The sequence below is a fragment of the Prionailurus bengalensis genome, chromosome B3 (genome assembly GCF_016509475.1).
Source record: "Prionailurus bengalensis isolate Pbe53 chromosome B3, Fcat_Pben_1.1_paternal_pri, whole genome shotgun sequence".
Taxonomy (NCBI): domain Eukaryota; kingdom Metazoa; phylum Chordata; class Mammalia; order Carnivora; family Felidae; genus Prionailurus; species Prionailurus bengalensis.
In genome coordinates, this window is record NC_057355.1 from 114011326 (window position 1) to 114032354 (window position 21029).

At 46.3% G+C, this 21029-nt stretch overlaps 1 protein-coding gene across 1 annotated transcript; it reads right to left on the minus strand.

Moving 5' to 3' along the window:
• Positions 1–1736: 1736 nt before the first annotated feature.
• PLEK2 (pleckstrin 2) lies at positions 1737–20730 on the minus strand. The gene is made up of 9 exons (XM_043556411.1): positions 20326–20730; positions 11115–11279; positions 7524–7705; positions 6177–6268; positions 5731–5918; positions 5396–5497; positions 3883–3966; positions 2917–2995; positions 1737–2210 (listed from the first exon to the last, which is right to left on the minus strand). Exons 1-9 carry the CDS (start codon positions 20365–20367, stop codon positions 2083–2085), a joined length of 1062 nt encoding a protein of 353 aa, XP_043412346.1. The 5' UTR covers positions 20368–20730; the 3' UTR covers positions 1737–2082.
• Positions 20731–21029: the final 299 nt, after the last annotated feature.

The window sequence follows — 21029 nt, forward strand, 5'->3', positions numbered from 1 at the left end:
GAAGGCGTAACTGTTGAGAAGTACCGGTGACCTCTATGGTGAGTGATTTTATCCCATGCAAGCCTTTTGCTCAGCTCTACAACAATTTTGCAAATTTATGACCCGTCCCAGAGAAAAGGTTAATACCTCACTGATACCTTGAAGGAGAGAACTAAGTAAAAGCATACATATACCCTGCTGCCCTAACAAGATCACTTTCAAACGTGAGGACAAGCTACACACCCATCTCCAAATAACCTGAGGAAAGATTGACAGGGACAATTGACAACTTTATCCAAATCTTGCATCTCCCCACAGCGTCTTTTCATTAAAAACTGACAATTTCATCTACTCCCCATTCTGCCTTTGAGGTAAAAGCAGTTATCAGCTCACACAACTGAAAATTAGCAGTAGTTTGGGTCTCGTTTAATCATAATTGAAAGTCAAAACCAGCCGAGAAAAAGTGGGAACATTCAAAACATTTCATTTGCTGTATTTTATAGCAAAAGAAGACGGACCAGTACGTACATGGGTCATTTTCATTTAGGGGAAACCTACAGAGACCTGCTAAGCACTAAATCACGCCAAGCATTATAATGATTACTCAGCTGCCATACTTTCAAACATTTTAGCTACTTTTGTATGAAGATCCATCAATTAAAATGGTTTGGGATTTTTAAAAATTCAAGTACTGGTACCTTGGCAACAGTTGCCCCCTGATTTGCCTCAAGGTGATGGCCATCTACTTTTTTCAATGCATGAAGATTCTAATACACCTATATAGAACGGTGCCGTTGCACCAATTTGGAGTCAAGCCATCAAGCCAAATGCGGTTTAATTTAGATAAACACTTGTTGATATTCAAAGAGCAATAAAGAAACTAATTCCAGGGACATCAGACCTTGGTGAAATGCCAAATGGAAAATGGTGCTTTAAAAGGCAGTCTCTTACAATGTAAGGAATAAAATAAAACCTCATTAGCTTGGAATTCCTGATCATTCAGGTCAGGTATTTCTAGACCAGATTAAGAGGAGACAGTTCAAACTAAAAGGAAAATTTTTTCCTTAAGCACTTTGGAAATACTATTCCCCTTAAATGTAAGTTACATATCTATTCATTAAAGGAAGTCTAAGCACTTGTACTTGGCAAGAATGCTGGCAGTAGCTTGTGCCAGATTACTGTATAAACTTGAAAGTAATAAAAATGTTTTTAAAGATACTGTATGATACAGACTTTTCACTACTTCAGATTAACCCCACTGGTGAAGCTTCTTGGTACTTACATGTCTCAATGTTAACTTTAAAACAAAAATTTCATGCCTTAATTTAATTCTTTTACATCTTTCTCTGTCCTTTAGCAGCTTCTGCTCTGCATCTCTTTCTGAATGCCATTTTTCATAGAAACACTGTAACTTCACTCTTTTTTGTATGTGTGAGTAATCTCTCCCAACTGAGCCCATGATTTCTGCAGTATATATGCTTATGCAGGCTTCTTTTTCAAAACAAATCAGTATTCAAGGAATGTTCAACCAAAATTTTGCCCTCATCCCCATTTTAAGATGAAGCATTTTAAGATGAAGTGACAGGTCACTTGACATGTTTTCATAATCTTGCATAGTAATTTACATAGGCTTGAGTATGGAAAACCTTTGAAAACCATACAACTTTGTCCAGGAAATTCTAATAGCTAAAAACATGGCAGTTTTTATTAATTCCAAGGAAGGAGTTAGTTTTTAACAGCACTTCAGAGACAGCCAACACAATATTAGCATTTTATTTAGTACTGCAACGTGGCTAGTTAGTGTTACAACAGGGAACCCTACCTTGGTGCCCGAGGAATGGCTGGCTGTGAAGATGGGTGAAAGTCAAGATGCTGACGCCTAATGGTTGTTCTAGCATTTCCAGGCTGTTAACAGGAAGGTGGGGAAGGAAATAGCACCACTGCCGATTGTGATCTAAGGATCACCAGTCTCACTGCAAAGCAGTGCAAAATATACAAAGAAGCTATAAGTCTGCACACACCCATTCTCCAGGAAATCTTGTCTGTACCATCCGGTAGGAGGGAGGAAACCTTGTCCTGTTCCTTCAGGAACACGCTCCCTTGTCACGTTAGCTTTTTGATAGCTTCAATCCACTCAGCTCGCTCAGCCTTGCTGCTGGCCTGGATGTAATAGTGTGTGTCATCCTTGGTAATCACTTTGAAGAGATTCCCCTGGACATTTCCTTTAACCCCTGGGCAGAAGAAAAATCAGTGAGTGAGTATCCATGTCTGCTTTCAGCTAGAAGTCAACTGAGCCAAAAACAAAAATACACATGAAGTGTTTTTCAATGCCAACGTATGTGGTTAGGGAATCCCACCCAATGCCCGCTTCCCTTTTTTCCTCCTTTCCATTCCCTGTCCTTCACCTGTGCCCTCCTGGCCTGCTCCCTGCACCAACCACAGATCTACAGTTCCATTCACATCAAAGAATCCAGTATGCTTATGATAAAAGCAGGCACAGATTTGGGACCTGATATTAACTTGTTTCACTTCTTTGAACCTCAATTTCCATGTCCATAAAATGGGAATAATACTGTCTTAGCTGGCCATTGTGAAATTAGCGTGCTAATAGACATTCAGCTGTGTTGCTAATCCTTAAACACTGTAGGCTTCTATTCTTAGGTGGCAGTTTATCTGCCAGTAGGCACAGAAACTGAGGGGAAAGAATACCAGAGACAAGGATTATTTGGTTGTGTTGTTAAAAGACTAAGAACACCACCCCCCTTGCCCTTTTCCCTAATTCTGAAATTGGCTTCAAACTCACACCATTCGTCTCACTGAGAGAGCATACTCCGCTCCCATAGCTCAGTCCATCAGCAGAGCACTGCTGACAGCACAGCAGGGGGGGATTTGAGGAGGAGCCTGAGGCCTGCAGGCCAGCGTGAAGTTGCACCTTACCAGTGGGAATGCCGTTATCCTCCAGAGCAGACACGAGGGAACCACGAAGAGAAAACCCACCCACTGGCCGGTTCTCTTCCTGCAGCGGAAAGGATTCCTCATTAGGCATAGTGTGAATGCATAAAAGGGAAAAAGGAGTTGAACTCTTGCCTGTAACCACCCTGAGGCCCGCTAAAGAAGTCAGAGAGTCATCTGGAAGAGTAAGTGACGCTGAATTTAGACATCACACGGCCATGTGACATGCACCAGTAAGGAAATCTGGGCTTCATTTCACTGCCAGCAGTGGCAGGGCCACATTCCTCCCCTCACTCCATCGTGTGCCACTGTTAGGGTGGGAATTCCTGACTGAAGCCTGGTGATGGAGGAACTTCCCACTCTCCAATATTTCAAAAAATGAATGAAAATCCTACATCTACCAAGACAAGGCTGGACAGGCCAACTAAAAGGCCATTTTTCTTTGCTTTTGACTAGAATTAAATCAACTCATCACACAATAATTCTTATATCCGAAACTCAGAGTAGCAATCCTTTGATCAATTAGAAAAAAGAAAACAAAATTAGTAAATTATGGCCTAAACAGTACATGGTAAAAGAAACTTTCCACAACACTGGTGGGGACAAAAGGTTGAGGGGCAGGATTCATGGGATCTCCTCATAGAAAGGGGTGAAGTGGCTGGAAAGCACTAGTTAGGAGTCTATCAGCCTGCTCCACCCTCCCCAGCCACACAAAAAGCTTTGGAGAAACTAAAAGATGCTTTCCTCTCAAAATAATGATAACCCTCTTGCGCAGGCAACAGCGTGCTGAAGGGAATGATCAGACCATCGAGTGCAGCTTGGATTGTGGGAGGAGAGGGAGGGAGGGATGCTGAGAGAAAGGAAGGAAGTACAGCCAGCTGCCTGCGGTGCCCAGGACAGAAGGGTCTGGAAGTATCACACACGGGTACCAAGTGAACATGTGACACTCACTTTGGAAGGGTCATAGTAATGCAGAAAAGCCGGATCCTTCCTCAGAACAAAGCGCCGCACCTTCCAGTTTTTCCTTTTGTGTCCCTGAGGCAAAGAAAGGGTTCAAGGCTCATCTGTGACAGCTCTGTCCCTTCCTCCCACCTCCATGCAGCTAATGCCAAACATCCAAGCCAGCTGGCTCCAACAGACTACTTTCTAAGAGGAGTCTGCTGGAGACCCAGGGATTGCAGTGACTTGGACTTCCCTGCTCAGAGACACATTAGCAAAAACACTGTCACAGTTAGCCAAGTTCCCAGAACCAAAGAGGGTCACACTGAAGGAAGAGGGGAGCATGACTCAGGGCCCACTCAGCATGTAAGGTGGACAGGGAGGCAGCAGGTGTCAGCTACACTAAGAGCTCACGGGCAAACTTGAACCCAAGGGCACCAACTTTAAGTGTCAACTTAGCAAAAAAAACAAACCCACACACAGTTGCATGTACTTATGTGCACACAAATACAGAGAAAACCACTTCAACGTTCTGCATCAGCAAAAGAAATGATCACTTTTATGTTAAAATCTAAATGTGTAAGACATTGGTGTGTGTGTAACTCTCTTTGGCTTCACCCCCTGGATCGCAAAGCTTCCTCAACCCTTTAGCCTGGAACACCCAGAGCCCCTCCCACACCTTCCTCGTGGTCTTCCAGGGCCTCACTGCCTCCCCTCACTAGACTCCTGTCAGGCCTGGGAGCGGCAGTAGAGATCTATCTGGGGTAGATAGGCAGTTGCATGCACAGTAAATAATCCAAGAGCAGATGGGGATCCTGATATGCAAGAAGCAGGTGACAAGGACAGCCATGTGCTCCAAGTAAAAATGGGCAGGGCACTGAGCAGCATGTGTGTCCATGGTACAGACATGCACATTCGCACGGTGTGTGGGAAATGCACAAACATGAGGGGTGTGCAGAGGTCACGTCACATGCTGGGATGTGGGGATTCTGTTCACAGAATAGCCTGTGTGTCAGGCACAGGTAGAAAGGCCGCATGTGTGCCTGGGACAGGGCTTCTCTCCAAACACAGTTAACGGTAGTGACCACAGTCAGGTTTTAAACACTGACATTACACTGCAGAATTTTGTCTTAAAAGACTTTTTTTTTCGAAAAGTGTATCTGGAGGGTATGCAGAGTCCCACGGAAGAAGACAGAAACCCCAGGAAGCGTCCTGGAGCTGAAGGCCAGCAAATGCAAAACACTGATCCAGTAAGCAATGTCCTTCCAGACAAATGCATGAACTGGGCAGTGCTGCAGACGTTTTTTAGCATTGTGATACTGACTTGTGCGTACTTTCCCCTGTGTCTGGGACACACACGCACATGTGTGTGAACGGGCACATTCATGCCTCTTGCCTTGCTCCCTGCAGCCGCCACCGGCTCCTGCTTTAGCAGATTCTGCTGGTAATGAGTGCCCTTTAGCAGCTCAGCCCCTCCCACCCTTTGGGGGCATTCTGTCCATCTCCCTCTCCAAGACAAGCATACCTGCTTGGCCAGATAGCCTTGTTTTACCACTGTGCCACTCAACTCCACAGTGCTGAGGCTAATTTCTTCCTTGGAGCTTATCTTCTTCTTGTAGCTCTCAGCCTAGTGGGAAGGAGTGAACAAAGGCTCTGTTACAAAAAGGCTCCAGTTCCAGGCTCTGGGACTACCACAGGGGACAGGAAAATCCTTGGTACAGAAACCTCACTCCCCCTGAGGGTGAAGAAGTCCCCAAACCCTAGGCCTCTGGTCCATGACTGTGGATCCCCTGGCCCTCACTCGGTTACCTTCTCCTTCCCTCTGCCCCAGCGGCAAGAAGAACCCACTCCCTAACTTACGAAAGTGTACAGGGCCGTGGAGTCATCCAGGAACTGCTCGGCCAGGTCTCCAGAGCGAATGGCTCCCATGCTTCGGACGCCTACTGGCTTAAGGAAATTCTCTTCCATGAGCATGGAGGCCAGGGTCACAGCCTCCAGACGGTTAGCAGAAAAGCTGTTGGAGATGAGCCAGTCCACTAGGGAGGAGCCTGCATTGGGGCAAGGGCAGCATCAGTCAGATGACAGGCTACAGACCAGCCTCCCTGGGGGTGCTTGGCTGTGACCTCATTGACCCTAACCTCCTGGGCAGCCTTGGGTTCTACCCGAGAGCATGCGGCCATCTCAGACCAGCCCATTGGCCACAGGCAGCTCTGGCCTCAGCACAGGAAAGCAAGCATGGCTGAGTCTCAGGTCGCCACGCCCCAGGTTTCCACTGCCCAGCCCAGCCCCCAAGAGGGGATGCTCACCTATGAAGGTCTTTTTGTAGGTGCTTCCCTGTTCCATGTTGGGGCTTGGCCGGATTCCACTGCTGCTGTCGTGCATCTTGTCCACAATGCGACTACACAGAAGGAAGGCAAAGGAGAGGGGCCCCACAGTGTGTGATACCCACATCACACCAGCAGGTAGGAGGGGGAGTCCAAGAGTGCTGCTACAGGTATAAAGCAAGTGGCAAACGGTGTGATACACATCACAAAGCAAGAAGCGTTTCCGTAATGCATCAGATTGGAGAGGTAGGATTTCAGGATGTTTCTTTTCTTCTTGCTCATCTAAATGCTCTCATGTCTCTACACTAAGATGGGTATTACTTTTGTAGCAAAACTTAAGAACTATTACTTTCAACTTAAAAGCAAAATAATATACAATAATGATTCTCTATGATCTGCAGAAGTCGGACCTCCTCCAGCTACTTCTCAAAGTCACCCATCACTTCAACCCACTCCTACCTCCACTGCTCCTCCTGCACTCACCATGGTCTAGCAAGCACCCAGGCTGCACAATCAAGATTTCAGTGACTGGCATGGAGCTTTCTGGGAGCCCAGGAATGGACTCGTGCCTTGTCTTTGATGGGTGTAACAGTTCTGCTGCCTGGGAGGCTAGGGGGTGTTTCCTGTAGATGTAACAGTTTCCATGATGGCACTCCCTTCTGACGTCCCCACTTTAGAGTATTGCCTCCACCAATGATCTGCTTTCCTTCTGTTCTGTGAGATGATTCCTGCCACCAATGGAAGATCTTTTCTCATTTTCTATTTATGCCCCTGAGTTGGAAAGCCACTGAGATGAGACCTTATTTATTCATATTTGCATCTCCTGAGCACCTAGTACGGTATATGGCATTCAAGAAGCCCTCTATAAATATTTCCTGAATGGATGGATGGATGGATGCATGCATGCATGAATGGATGGATGAATGAGGAACCTCACAGAGCAAGAATGCAGCCACTATCAGAACACACCATTCTTGCCACCAGGCTGCAAACAAGACCAGTGACTTGGTGCATGGAGATTCCTAGGGGGCTGTGACATAGCCCCAGGCACCCTGGCTGAAATTGAAGGGAGGGTCTCAAGACATTGAGGTAGGAAAGCAGCAGAGGCCCCAAGATATTACATAGGAGCAGGGCAGGGAGGGAGGGCCACTCCCAGGCAGAAAAAATAATACAAACAGGACAGTGACAGCAGAAAACCCTGACGCACAATGGTGGCACCAGAAGGCGTGTGTAGTAACAACAGAACCCACCCCCTCCCCCGTCGCACTGACAGAAGCGGCTGCAACAAAGCCAGGCAGGGTGAGGGGCGGGGGTGGGCTGGGTACTCACTGCAGACTGATGTGAGGGGGCAGCTTGAAGGAGTTCTTCAATATGTGGAGTTGCTGGACTTTCCCCGGCTGCCCAGCGTGAATAGCTCCTGTTATCTCAAAGGCCCAGGCGTCCCTCTCCTCTCGAGAACAGGCTTCCAGGAAGTACTCAGTGGATGTTTGAGTCTTCAACTTAATGAGAAGCTGCAGGAAGAGATGGCTCGTCAGACCAGCACTCAGAGGCCTGGCAGGCCAGAGAATGTTAGCCCCAAACAAAGATGACGGGGCCACAGCAAGCCCAGGACACACAGATCTGGTGGCTGCCGAACTCCCAACCCCTCAACCATGTCCCAGGGGGCGGTCTTCAAAGATTCACTTGTCAACCTGAAGCAACAGGGAGCTCATGGCTCACAAGGCAAGCTCTCCCTCTTGGATAGACTAGTTAGCATAGGGACTGTTGCCTGGGCACTTTGCCTCCTTGCTTCTAATCACACAGACTAACTTACCTCCCATGACAGCCCCTGTGCTGAAGTGAGAAGTGTACTGGCTTTCAAGTCCAACTGATCTGAATGCAAATCCTAGCTTAGCCACTTAGCTATGAACGCTTGGGCACATTAAGGAACCTCACTAAGGGGTGTCTGGGTGGCTCAGACCGTTAAGCATCTGACTTAGGCTCAGGGCATGATCTCACGGTTTATGAGTTCAAGTCCCTCATCGAGTAAGCTCGAGCCCCACTTCGGGTAAAACATGAGCCCTGCTTCGGGTGAGCCCCACTTTTCTCTCTCTCCCTCTCCGTCCCTCTCCCCCCCTCAGCCCCCGTCTGCCCCTCACTCACTGGGCCCTCTCCCTCTCTCAAAAAACAAAACAAAACAAAAAAGGAACCCCACCAAGCCTTAGTCTCTTTATCTGTCATATGGGGATATTAACACCTACGTTGGAGGAACTGTTCCTTATGCTCCTTTTGGTCCTCTTTTCTTCAGTCATCCCCAATCTTTCACACACTTCTCATATCATATGGCTTAAACCCTTAATCAGCTCATGCTCTGTTACATGTTCTGCAGGTGGTTGCCATTCTCATAAACTATGACCCATGGAATGGAGCCGGCTGCTCCAGGAAAGCTCTGAGGGGCACAGGGTGGCACGGCTGATGGCCCGAGGTAGCTATGGTGGCACCATAGACTAGCACTCTATGAGGTCAGCAGACAGTCTTTTTGATGTAGGCCACATCTCCTCCATTCCTTAAATGTGCATTTAGGGTTTTTTGGGTTATTTTTGGCCACTGTGGGATTCTGATGTTGACCCTATTAAATGTCATCTTAGAAGCCTACTGCTTCTTTTGGGAAAGCGGATGCATTCTATTTCATTCTGATTCTGTCTTCCAGTGCATTAATTCCCAACTTGCTTTGTTTGCAGACTCAACATCCCTCACCTCAACTAACAGTAAAAACAGTGATGAGATGAGGCTGGTTCACAGTCCCAAAGGATACCACAAATCCGTTCCTCCAAGTTAACGCTGACTCACTCATCAGCATCGTAGGGGAACAAATTCACCCAGCTCCCTGCACCTGCACTGGCAGTCTGTAATCAACATTTTAATGAAAGAATTTCAGGAGAGACTATATAATTCCATGTGAAATCCACACATACTCTTTCATAGCTTCCCAAATTAAAAAAATAAAATAAATAAATAAATAAATATATGTGTGTGTGTGTGTGTGTGTATACACATATATATATTCACATACACATGTATATACTTTATAACGTGTTCTTAGCGAACTTGCTGGCTCCTCTTGACCTCTTGCAGGTCAAGTACTCTTGAACTGGGAGAATGACAATCTGAGAATGTTAGGGAAAACTAACATGAAGTTCACAACTCCAGTTAGCAAATTTCACTTATCTCCTTTTTTGAAAGCTTCTCTATCTCCAGCCCATTCTACCAGCACTCTTGCTTTCCACTGTCCCTTAAAGATTGTTAAAGGGCATCAGGTTAACGAACAACCCTACAAGGTCTGGGGAGTCTTAACTTCACTTAGAAAACTAGGGGTTTTTCCTCTTAAAAACGTCTCCGCTGTAAATGTTTCTTCTTTCTTAAACATCAATTCAACAAACATTTACTAATCATCTGCTATGTGTCCAGACATTGTGTTTGGTCTTCTGACCCACAAGGAAGAAGGTACAGCCCCAGTCTTCCCAGGCTGGGCATCCTCCGGCAGCCCCACCTCCACCTGACAGAATGCTACCCCACCTGACTTTTTCCCTTAATCAGCGGCACTTCCAGATTAGCAGAGGAAATTGTAGAATGACATTTCATTTTTGCAGCCTCATAGGGTGGAATGACACTCAATACCTTCCTCTCCCTTGTCCTCAACATCCAGTCAACCAGGTCCTGTTGACATGTCCTTCATAACATTTTCTTGTGTTTCCCCCTACTTTTTGCCTTATTTCATGCCTCACTATTTTAATAGCTCCCTTTGTTTTCTTATTTGAGAAAAAGTCAAAACTACAAAAGAGTACAGCAGTTAACATAATACCAGGAAACCCACCTCCCAGAATGGACTGTCACAAACGTTTTCTTATACTTAGAAGGCTTGTCAATTGGTTTAGAAAAGTCAAAGAAGAAAAACGTAAGTGGTTAGATCCCTTCTTTATTGATCTAGTAACCTATTAGAATCAGAGCGTAGTTCCTCATTTTAGTCCTCCTAAGAGAGTTTCCACCAGTCCATTCTCTTACTTCAGAACCTTCAGTGACTCCCCATTACCTCCATCTGGCCCCAGCCAATCTCCCATTGCTCCCTTGGTGAACATTCTCCTTTTGCCACACTGGCCATCGTCATCTCCAAATCTATCCCTATCTCTCCCCTCACTTTCACTCAAGACTTTCCACCTGACATGCCAGAATATCTGCCTCTCTCCTCTTTCAGATCTTTGCCAAGTCTCTATTCCTCCCAATGCTGTACCTGACTCAACAGCCTATAAATACGTCTTCCTCCTCTTCAGGAATATGGTGTTCTCTATGACTAATCATGTTTATACCAACATTTGGAACTCTGAATGTTTTTCGATTAACCACTTGTTTTCATAATAAGATGACTAACTCCAGGGAAAGCACTCTTACCATTTTCTTCCTTGACTCCTCCAAGCCTAGCAAATTTCTTGGCACAAAATGGGCCCTTAAAAAAAACGACTGATTCAGATAATTTTTCATGGTAGGGTTGAAGCTGCGCCTGACTTTTAGAACACTCACCTCCTTAGAGAATGAAAGCCATCACATTGAAACCCAAGATAGCAATAGTTGCTCCCATTTGTGAGGTTCCTCCTAGCCTACAAGGTGCTTTGACAGACTGTTACCTTCTGCATGATTCTCAACACAATCATGGGGGATAGTGAGGTGTCACTATTTTACCCCATTTTATAGAGGAGGAACTAAGGCTCAGAGAGGCTCAATTACTTGCCCAAGGTCACACCTGCTACACAGCTCAGCAGGACTTGAATTTAGGTTTTTTCAATGATAACTCAGCTCTTCCTATTATCCACATCACCTTCACCAAAGAGGCCAGAGATGAGAGGGTCCCGGGCAGAAAGGAGCCGAGAAGCAGGGGCCTTCACTTACGGGTCGGTTTTCATACTCCAGGCAGGGGCAGGTGATGGTGCAGCCATCCAGAAGGATCCGGCCCTTGGGAGGGGTCACCTTCCGACCCCCCTGGAGCTTGTAGTACAGCAGCGTGTTCTGCCGGAGGATGAACCATCGTGCTTTCCAGTTGTGGACAATGTGACCCTGAGGATGGACAGCACAGCCCTGTGGTGAGATGGCTGAAGGGACGACACTGTGTTCAGGGAGAGGTGTCCCACAGCACAGGTAGCCAGACTGTGCCATGGGATCAACTGCCCAGAAAGGAGGACAGCATTACCTTTTTTTTTTTAACTTCACTTAATTTTTTTATTTTAAAATAATTTCAATTCATAGAAAAGCTGAAGAATAGTATTAAGAACTTGTATGATAGAATCATTTAAGAGTAAATTCTTAACATGATGCTCCAACACTTCTGAATATTTTATTGTGCATCTCCTACAAAAAAAGGGGGCGTATATTTCCAACATAACCACAATGCAACCATCAACATCAGGAAATTTCCATTAATATATTATTATCATCGATTCCACAACCCCCAGCCAAGTTTCACCAATTGCCCTAGTAATATCTTTAATAGCCAAAGGATCTAGTTCAGAATCATACGTTTTATTTTCATGTGCATGAAAAAAGCATTATCAGTCTGGATCTCTTTGTCATCTGAGTATGTAACCAAGACCTCCCATTTGACCTTGTTTGTGGTTATAAACCTTGAAAGAAACTATAAAGTATACTGAAGAGGAAGTCGTACTACCAGGAGACGGCTGTTGCTAACATTTTGTTTTCTTATTGTCTTTTTTCCTTAGTTTTTACTTTCTGATTTAAAAAAAAAAAATCAGGACCATGTTACATATAGTTTCATTATCTAGTTTTTGTTTTGTTGAGCTTTGCTGAGCATCGTCTCACACCGATGTATTTCTTTTTTTTTTTTTAAGTTTTTTTTTTTAACGTTTATTTATTTTTGGGACAGAGAGAGACAGAGCATGAACGGGGGAGGGGCAGAGAGAGAGGGAGACACAGAATCGGAAACAGGCTCCAGGCTCTGAGCCATCAGCCCAGAGCCCGACGCGGGGCTCGAACTCACGGACCGCGAGATCGTGACCTGGCTGAAGTCGGACGCTTAACCGACTGCGCCACCCAGGCGCCCCCCGATGTATTTCTTTAAAACATGTTTTTGAATGACCGCTAGGTGGATGCAATATTTACTTGTCAATCTTCTATTGTTTGAACTGAGGTTGTTTCTTTTTTTCACTGTTATAAACAATTCTGCAATGAATATTCTTGCACATAAATTCTGATCTGCATCTCAGATTTTCTTTTCCTTAGCATATATTCCTAGAAAGAATGTCACTAGTCAAAGATGTAGGCAATTTGTAAAGCTGAAGCCACAAACAGTCTACCAGTGCTAAGGACCCTAATAATCTTGCTTAGCTTGGTATGGCCAGACTGAAAGACAGGGTAGTTTGGGGGTTCTCAAGTGAGTCATAGAGCCAATGGACAGGATAGTAAGGTAAAGGCAAAGAGCCTATTTCTAGAACAGACCAACAGATGAGGGAATGTCTGCTGAGGAATCAGAAAGGAATGGGTTTAGTACATACTCATGAAAGCAACTTTCATGGCATATTTCCCAGAGCAGAGCCCAATAAGAGCGAGCTTCTAACTAAGAGAGATGGGCTTTATCTGAATCAGAGACCATTTCCCTAGTTCACTCCTTTCCTTACATTTCCTAGCATTTATTAAGTTCAAAGTCTCCTCGTGTTCTCACATCTGTGGAACTGTGATTGTTCGATGTGTACTGTGCACAGTGCTGTTAGGGAACCAAAAGTTGTGGGAATTGACCGAGTGAGCACTGGGCTATGCCCAAACAATTTATTGTGGCAACTCAATAAAACTTTTAACTATGTTAATATGACAAGAATTTATTAATATGTCTAAGTGCTATTACATTGCATGGCGATCAAGCTCTTCACAGAAAATAACTTTCATAGTCAAGTTCAAGTTTACATTTTTTGCTCTCTCCCATACTTAGGATCGACATGTAACATGACGGGTGACAGCTTTTCTTGATGTGGGCAGACATGTTTCAAGAAACAAAGAAGATTTGGTTTTGACGTCTCAGCAGTTGGGGTTCTCTACTGCTCCCCACATGGCCCAGACTTGGGTCCTCTTTTTCGATGACCCCCTTTTGAGGGGCTGTTGAAGCAGCATTAGCAGTAGATTGTTGGCTCAAAAGATTGTGTACAGGGAGAATGCAATCCTAGTTGATGGAATGGGGGCTGGTGTGAGGTAGAGAAGTGAAGAAGGTCAAATAATCTTATATCTTAAAACATAGGTGTTACAGGCTAAATTATGTCACTCCTCACACACACAAATTCATATATTAAAGCCCTAACTTTCAGTGTTGACTGTAAGTGCAGATAGGGCCCTAGAAATGTGATTAGATTAGGATGAGGTCATCAAGTGGACCCTAATCCAATCTGACTGGGGTCCTTATAAGAAAAGGACACTCAGAGACAGAGAGAGACATCAGGGAGGAATATGCACAGAGGAAAGACCATGTGAGCACATGGCAAGAAGGTGCCCATGTGCAAGCTGAAGAGAGGCCTCAGAAGAAACCAAACCTGCTGACAGTTTGACCTTTTACCCTAGCCTCCACAACTGTGAGAAAATAAATCTGTTTAGCTGTCTTGTCTGTGGTATTTTGTTTCAATACTCTAGCAAACTAAAGCAACAGGGAGAGGAGAAATGGGGCTGGAGACGTTCAAGAAAGTGTCACCAACAGATGTTGAACAGAACAAACCAGTTTGGAGATACTGTACTTTCCTGGACAAAATGCTACATTTCTCGGAATCCCTGGCACGAAGGGAACTGATAGGTGACCAAGTGGCTGCCACCCCTATGCACGGTTTCCCACGGGAAACAGGAATTTTTGGAGAGAACAATGTTGGAAGAATAGGTTCTTCTGACACCCAGTCCCCAGGGCTACCAGGGACAAATAGCAAACAATGTCAGCAATGATGTTTCCGCTAGAAATGTCTGCTGGTGCTGGTAGGTATTTTTGTCTAGCTACATCATCTCTGGCTTTATAGCATCCCAGCCAGGTTCTCTGGCCCTCCCAAATATTCCTGAGTTACTTAATCGTTATTATTCCTCCATGAAATCCCTTTCTGTTCAAACTCACTAGAGTGGAATGTGTTTATGAGCAACTACAGATCCTGACAGTAAGGGTGAGAGGTCTGAGGAGAAAGGCTGATGAGAAAGGATTTACTGTGTAGGTAGAAACCCTGAAGCAGCTTGTGACCCTCAAAAAAAATGTTCAAATCTTCTGACCCAATAATTCTACTTCCGGGGATGTGTGTGGAGTAAATCATCTAGGAGAGGGAAAAGGTTTTATGTATTGAGACACTTAGGATCATTGCTTATAATAAAATAATGCAAAATATTCTAACTGTGTAACAATACCATGCCCACTGTGGCTATAGGGGAGGCATTCCAATCCTTACAGATGGCAGGAAAGGTCATTGGTGGAGCCCTCAAGGTCAAACACAGCAGTCTGAGTCAACAAGAATCACAGCGCCAATGGTCTTTAACACAGGTAAAGCACTTTTACTTACATTTTTTCATACGATACCTAAAAATGACTCTAGTAGCTATTTTAGAAAATTTCTGAAGGGATACCTCAGGATTGTTAATAGTCATCTCTAAGGACTAAGACTGGACATAAGGCAACAAGAATGAAAACTTATTTTTCAATTTACAGCCTTGAGTCCTTTTCTAGTTTTTTTTTTTAATAAAAGTATGTATTATTTTTATAATGGAAAATTAATTTTAATTCAAACAAACAAAAATCCTGATGAGATGATTAGGGAGATAATTCATTCACTTATCTATTCATTCAACAATCAACGACTAACTACTACTGTACCAAGCACTGGGCTGGCAGCAGGGAGACAAAGATGAACAAGATACTGACCCAAGACAGCAGAGGAGACACACAATGATGCCACTCAATGTGATAAGTTCCAGGACAGATGACTGGTGGGGTCCCCCAGGATATCCACCTTTTGGTATTCACAACCTTATATATTTCCCCACATTGTACAAGGGCTGATCTGTGTGACCAAGAGAATATGGCAGAGTAATGATTTGTCAGGTTAGGTTAGAAAAGACGGACTCTGAGGAAAGCTAGATGCCACATCATGACCGGCCCCTATAGGGAGGTGAGGAACTAAGACCTCCAGCCACTAGCCATGTGATTGAGTTTGGAATTGGACCCTCCAGTCAGCCAAGCCTTCAGGAGAGTGCCACACCAGGCAATATTTTGGCTGTAACTTCATGAGAGACTTGAATCTTGCAGCTAAGCTCTTCCTGAATACATGCCCCTCAGAAATTATGTGAGACAATAAATGTTTATGGCTTTAAGATGTTAAGCTCTGGCAGGGCACCCGGCTAGCTCAGTCAGTTAAGTGTCTTGACTCTTGGTTTCACTTCAGGTCATGATCTCAAGGTTCATGAGTTTGAGCCCTGCACTGGGCTCTGCACTGTCAGTACTGTCTCCCTCTCTCTCTGTCCCTTCCCTGCTTGTTCTTTCACTCTCAAAATTAAAAAAAAAAAAAAAAAAAGACATTAAGGTTTGAGGAAACTATTATAGAACAATAGAGAAGTGATATAGGTCATGATGCAAACCCCGAAAAGCAGCTTAGGTGGAAGAAGAAGCTCAAAAAAGAGTGAGTGGGGTTAGGTTGGCTCCCTGAAGAGCTGCTACTGGGGCTGAGTCTTGAAGGTTGTGTAGAGTTGGTCAGGTCAGGAAGGCAGGGAAAGGAGAGCTTGAACCACTTCCACTTTTGAGAAACTCCAACTGGTTATGTATGGATGAGGCTCAGAGGCCTGTGGGCAAAGGACAGAAGTGATGCAGGCACAGTCAGCTTCAAGTTCCATGCAGTAAAGTTTGATCTGTATACTGTGGCCAGAGGGGAGTCCTGGAAGACTTCTAAGAAGACGCTGCTAAGAAAGGCTTAGGTTCTCATGTTAAGAAGATCACCTTGACCACACTGTGGCAGAACAGCTGAATGAAGTGGGCCAGACTGGAGCAGGCAGTTCAGTTGGCAGATGCCATAATAATCCACAAAATGGGAAGGAGAACTCCATTATCCCTGGTCTACAGAAAAGCACGCCATGTTCAGCAGAAATAAGGAACTGGTCTCATGTCACCAGGTAAAGGGATCGAGGCCAAAACTACTGTGGTATAAGTTGAAAGATATCCCAGGCTTCCCTCTACCCAGGGAGTTTCCTCCCTCTCCAGGCTCCTTGTCTGCAAATGACTGGCCAAGGCCAGAGGCCCACTTGACCAACCACAAGTGGCTTAGAGTCCCTAGAACCCCTTTAGGGAGAGGGAGGAGAGTCCATAGCTGGGATAACAAACCTATGACTGGGTTCAAGAGGCATGGAATATTATAGCTGGAGGCACCCTTTGAGAAAGTCCATACTACTCCCTACTTTAATGATGAAGGAACTGAGGCCCATAAAGGTCTTACCCAAGACCTTACAACCCTAGAAAAGCAGAGATGGTACTTGTTACAGATTGAATTATGTTTCCCTCCCCAAAAGGTATGAAGTTTTAACCCCTGTTACCTATGCATGTGATCTCATTTGGAAATAGAGTCTTTGCAGATGTAATTAGGATACCGTGAAGTCATAAAGGATTAGGGCGGACCTAATACTAACTGGTATTCCTTATATGAAGAGGAGAATTTGGACAGTGAGATATATAGGAAGAAAATGGTCATGGGACAGTGGAGGCAGAGATTAGAGTGATGCATCTACAAACCAAGAATGGCAAGAATTGCCTGCGTGAGATAATAGATTTTATATTTAGGTCTCTGTCCCCTGCTCCTGGCACAGAGCTCCTGAAACCCTTGTAATTTCCTGGGTAATAGGAACGTCTTTTTTCTAACGAGGTGACTCAAGTGGGCTCCTGGATGAAGGCTGGTCACCATAAAGAACCACAATTAGAAGCTTGGCATTTTCAGCCCCACCCCAATTCTCTTGAGAAGGGAGAATGGCTGAAAATGGAGTTAATGATCAATCATGCCTATGTGATGAAGTCTCCACAAAATCCCAAAAATACAGGGTTCAGAGAGCTTCTGGGTTGGTAAATACATGGAAGTGCTGAGCCTGGCATGCCTGGAGAGTACATAGCAGCTTCATGCCCCTTCCCACATACCTTGCCCTACCCAGGTTTTCCAACTGGCTCTTCATCTGTATCACTTATCATATCCTTTAATAAACTGGTAAATATATTTTCCTGAGTTCTGTGAGTCACTGTAGCAAATTAACTGAAATGGAAAAGGGGGTGTATTGGAATCTCCAATCGATAGCCCATTGGCCAGTCAGAAGTGCAGCTAGTGTCTAAAGTATGGGTGGGGTGGGGTGGAGGGGGGCAGTTTTGTGGGACTGATCTCTTAACCCATGGGATATGATACTATCTCTAGGTAGATAGTGTCAGAATTGAGTTAAATGGCAGGACATGTAGCTGGTATCACAGAGAACTGCTTGGTGTTGGGGAAAACCTCTACACTTTTGGTGACCAGCAGTGTCAGAAGGGAAGTGTTGTGAGTACAAGTAAAGGAAATTCACAGGATAAAGAAACAATAGGTTGTTCCCTATAAGGTTTTCCCTACATGGGAAGGAAAAATCTGCAAACGTCAAAGCAAAAGAGCCAAGGGAGGATTCTCCCCTATAGGTTTCAGAGGAAGCATGGCCCTGCTAACACCTTGATTTCAGACTTCTAGCCTGCAGAACTCCTTCCAGACTTGTTTCTTCTATGCCTATTTTTCCTTACTAATAATACCTTTTATATTTTCACTTTTTGGGTTATTAGATTATAAGCATTTTTAACATCTGCAAAACCATAATATACTTAGTCATTTGTTTATTTGTGCAGACATATAGGGAGTTTCCAGTTTTTTCACTACATAAATAATACTGTGTTCATAAAGCTTTGATGGTATTTTCTTGGGATAGAGTCCTTCCTACAAAGGACATTTTCAGGCCAAAGGGTGTTAGCATTGCCATGTCATTTTCTAAGAGGGTCATCAGAGGTATGAGCCGGGCAGCAAGGCCTGAAGTACCTCAGTGTCTTCTTAAAGGAAAAGCAATCTTGTCCGTGCTGATCTCACTTCCTTCCCCCTCACCCTCCTTTAAAGCCAGGCCAAGTGAGTGCCCTGCATTTCGCCTGGAGCTTTGCTTCTTTCTTGTCTGGGCGGGAGTGAGAGCCAGATCTATCATGCCCCTGCCCGTCAACTGCTTTCACCCTCCTGGGTGATGACTGTTTTGTACTCTGGGCTTCCAGCTCAGGCCCTGCCCCCACCCCAGGCTTTAAACCGTCCTAAATCTATGGAATCCCATGGCCCTAGCCTTGCAACTAGTCCAGTGGATACAGAAGCTGCTGCTGGCGCCACCCAGGAGGAGAGGGAGTGGGGGTGGGGGGGAGAAAAAGTTGAGATTGATCAATAGGCGGGAACTGTTACCAGGGGCACCCAGCCAGGTCCCTCACCTTGCAGGAAAGGGTGTGGCTTCCGCTAGCTTCAGGGCCAGCCTCCAAACACCAGGCTTTGGGTTTAGCTGGAATGAGCATTCAGTATTTCAGCCAAGCGCCTTCTGTGGGCCTTTGGGCTGGACCTGTAGACTGTTCTCACTTCCCTGCACCCTGAACTCCCTTGGCCAGCGACCCAGGACTGGGCAGCCATCCAGAAGAGAATTCACATCCTTGCTTCTAGCATTCCCGGATTCTGCATGGTGGTGGTGGTGGGGAATCTTGGGAGGAAACACCAGCAACTGGGGGAGACCCCTACTAGGGCCAAGCTATGTGGACAAAGATGCCTATCAGATGCCCTGCCCAGCTCACACTCTCCCTCTCACCTCACAAGGTGCAGGAAAGTTGGAGCAACCCTGCCACAGGTTGTCTTTCTGAGGTGCAGATGCTTCCACAGCACGAGAAGGACTAACCACAGTGGCTTGGAATTTGGTACCTGCTTGTGTCCAGCCTGACCCTTGATCCGGCATCAGCCTCCTACTAGATCTCCTGCTTGTAGTTTTGAGCAAACAACACCCCTGCCCTCCTATACAAATAATGTGTAACATAGCATGGCTACATTACCCATGGACCTGAAAGCAATCTGAGACTTCAGGGCTGCTCTGACCGCCAGGGGAGGCAATGGAAGGGGGAGCCCCGTCATCTCTCTTCATCCATCTCCCTCTCAAAGCTACAATCTCAGTAGAAGAGCCAAAAGTCTCATCCCCAGATTTTATGCCCTGCTGTTATGTTAGTATAAACCCTTAGTGTGGACATCAATGTTAAAAGAATTTTAAAATATTGAACTTCCTCTTGCTGCTGCTCTTTGGTTCATTTTCCACCTTGATCTGTGTGCTCTTTGTCTGTCTGAAGTCTTGTAAGCTGTGGGAAAGGCGACATGGGCCATGGGCATGAGACCATGGGCCATGGACTGAGGATGGAGACTGCAGTCCCAGTTATTAGTCCCCCGGCTCTGGGCAAGCGGTTTCATCTTTCTGCCCCTCAGTTTCCTCATCTGTAATTCAGTGATAACAACACCCACCCTGCTGTGGACAGAATAAGATTTGGAGTCAACCTTATGGGTTTGCACCCGCTCCATCACCACTAGCACCCAGATCCTAAGCAAGCTGCTTAATTAACCTCCCCGAACCTAGTTTCTCCTTTGGGGAAAGGGAGGAAAGTGGTGCTACACGTGTGGGACTGCGGAGGGCTGAAGAACACGAGGTCCGGGACTCCTACACGCTAAGAGCTTCATTCAGAAGCCTGGGCTGCCTCCTCGCTCAGGAATTACTGTGAGTAGTACAGGAGATGATGCGTTCATACATAGACGGGCGCCGCGAGCACACTTAGGTTGCTTCAATATAGCATATTTAAATACTGCACTCTTTCCAGCTTAATACGTTGTTTTAATTAACATAACCCTTCAGGAGTCGCCCCCCCGCCTCCTACCACTAGCCAAGCTGAACTCTCCTCCTTGCCTGTGTGCCCCGGCCGCTCTGTTCCACCTGAAGCCGCCCTCCAACCCTGGCACCCGGCTGTCCCCAGGCCGCCGAGACCGCCGTCGGGCGCGGGCTGGGGACCCGGCTCCGGGAGCCGCCCTCCGGGCCAGTGTCCGCTCACCCTCTTGACGAGGAAACCCTCCTTGAGCACGCCGTCCTCCATGTCGCTGCGCGCGCCAGCCGGGCCTCCGGGCTCTCCAGGTGCGCTGTCCCCGCGCCGCCCGCTCCTCCGCGCGCCCGCGGCGCCCAGGAAGCACCTCCGACCCCGCGCGGGCGACGCCTCCCTGGCCCGCGTCCAGAGCCCGAGACCGCGGGGCCTCCCGGGCAGGAAGTCACGCCAGGTCGGGGTTTCTGACGTGGTCGCCCCCGCAAAGGCGCGCTAGGGTCTGCGGTTAGGCCTCCGGGTACAGAGTCTGCGGGCTCTGAGCGTCCCGCCCTGCCGTCGCCTCCGGGAGCCTTCCCCGTCCCGCGCTCTCCGACCGGGCGGGGTGCCCCATCCAGGTGCCCCTGAGCGCGCGCGGCGCCTCTGGCTGTCTGGTCTTTGCCCATCTTCGCCAGCCCCCAGCCTTAACCAGGTGCCTGCCTGGCAACTTAGTGTATGGCCCTCGAGTAATACTTACGGAATTAAACGGCACTGAAAGGATTTGCAGGGATTCCGAGTAATCCCGAGCTCAGTGGAAATGGGGGGGATGGGGGTGGGGGAGAATGGATGGAGTGGAACCAGCTGGGAACTTTATCCTGGCCCCTGGTGGGCGCAGGGCAAAGTTCCCGTTGACAAAAAAACAAAACAAAAACAAAAACAAAAACAAAAACAAAAAAAACGGT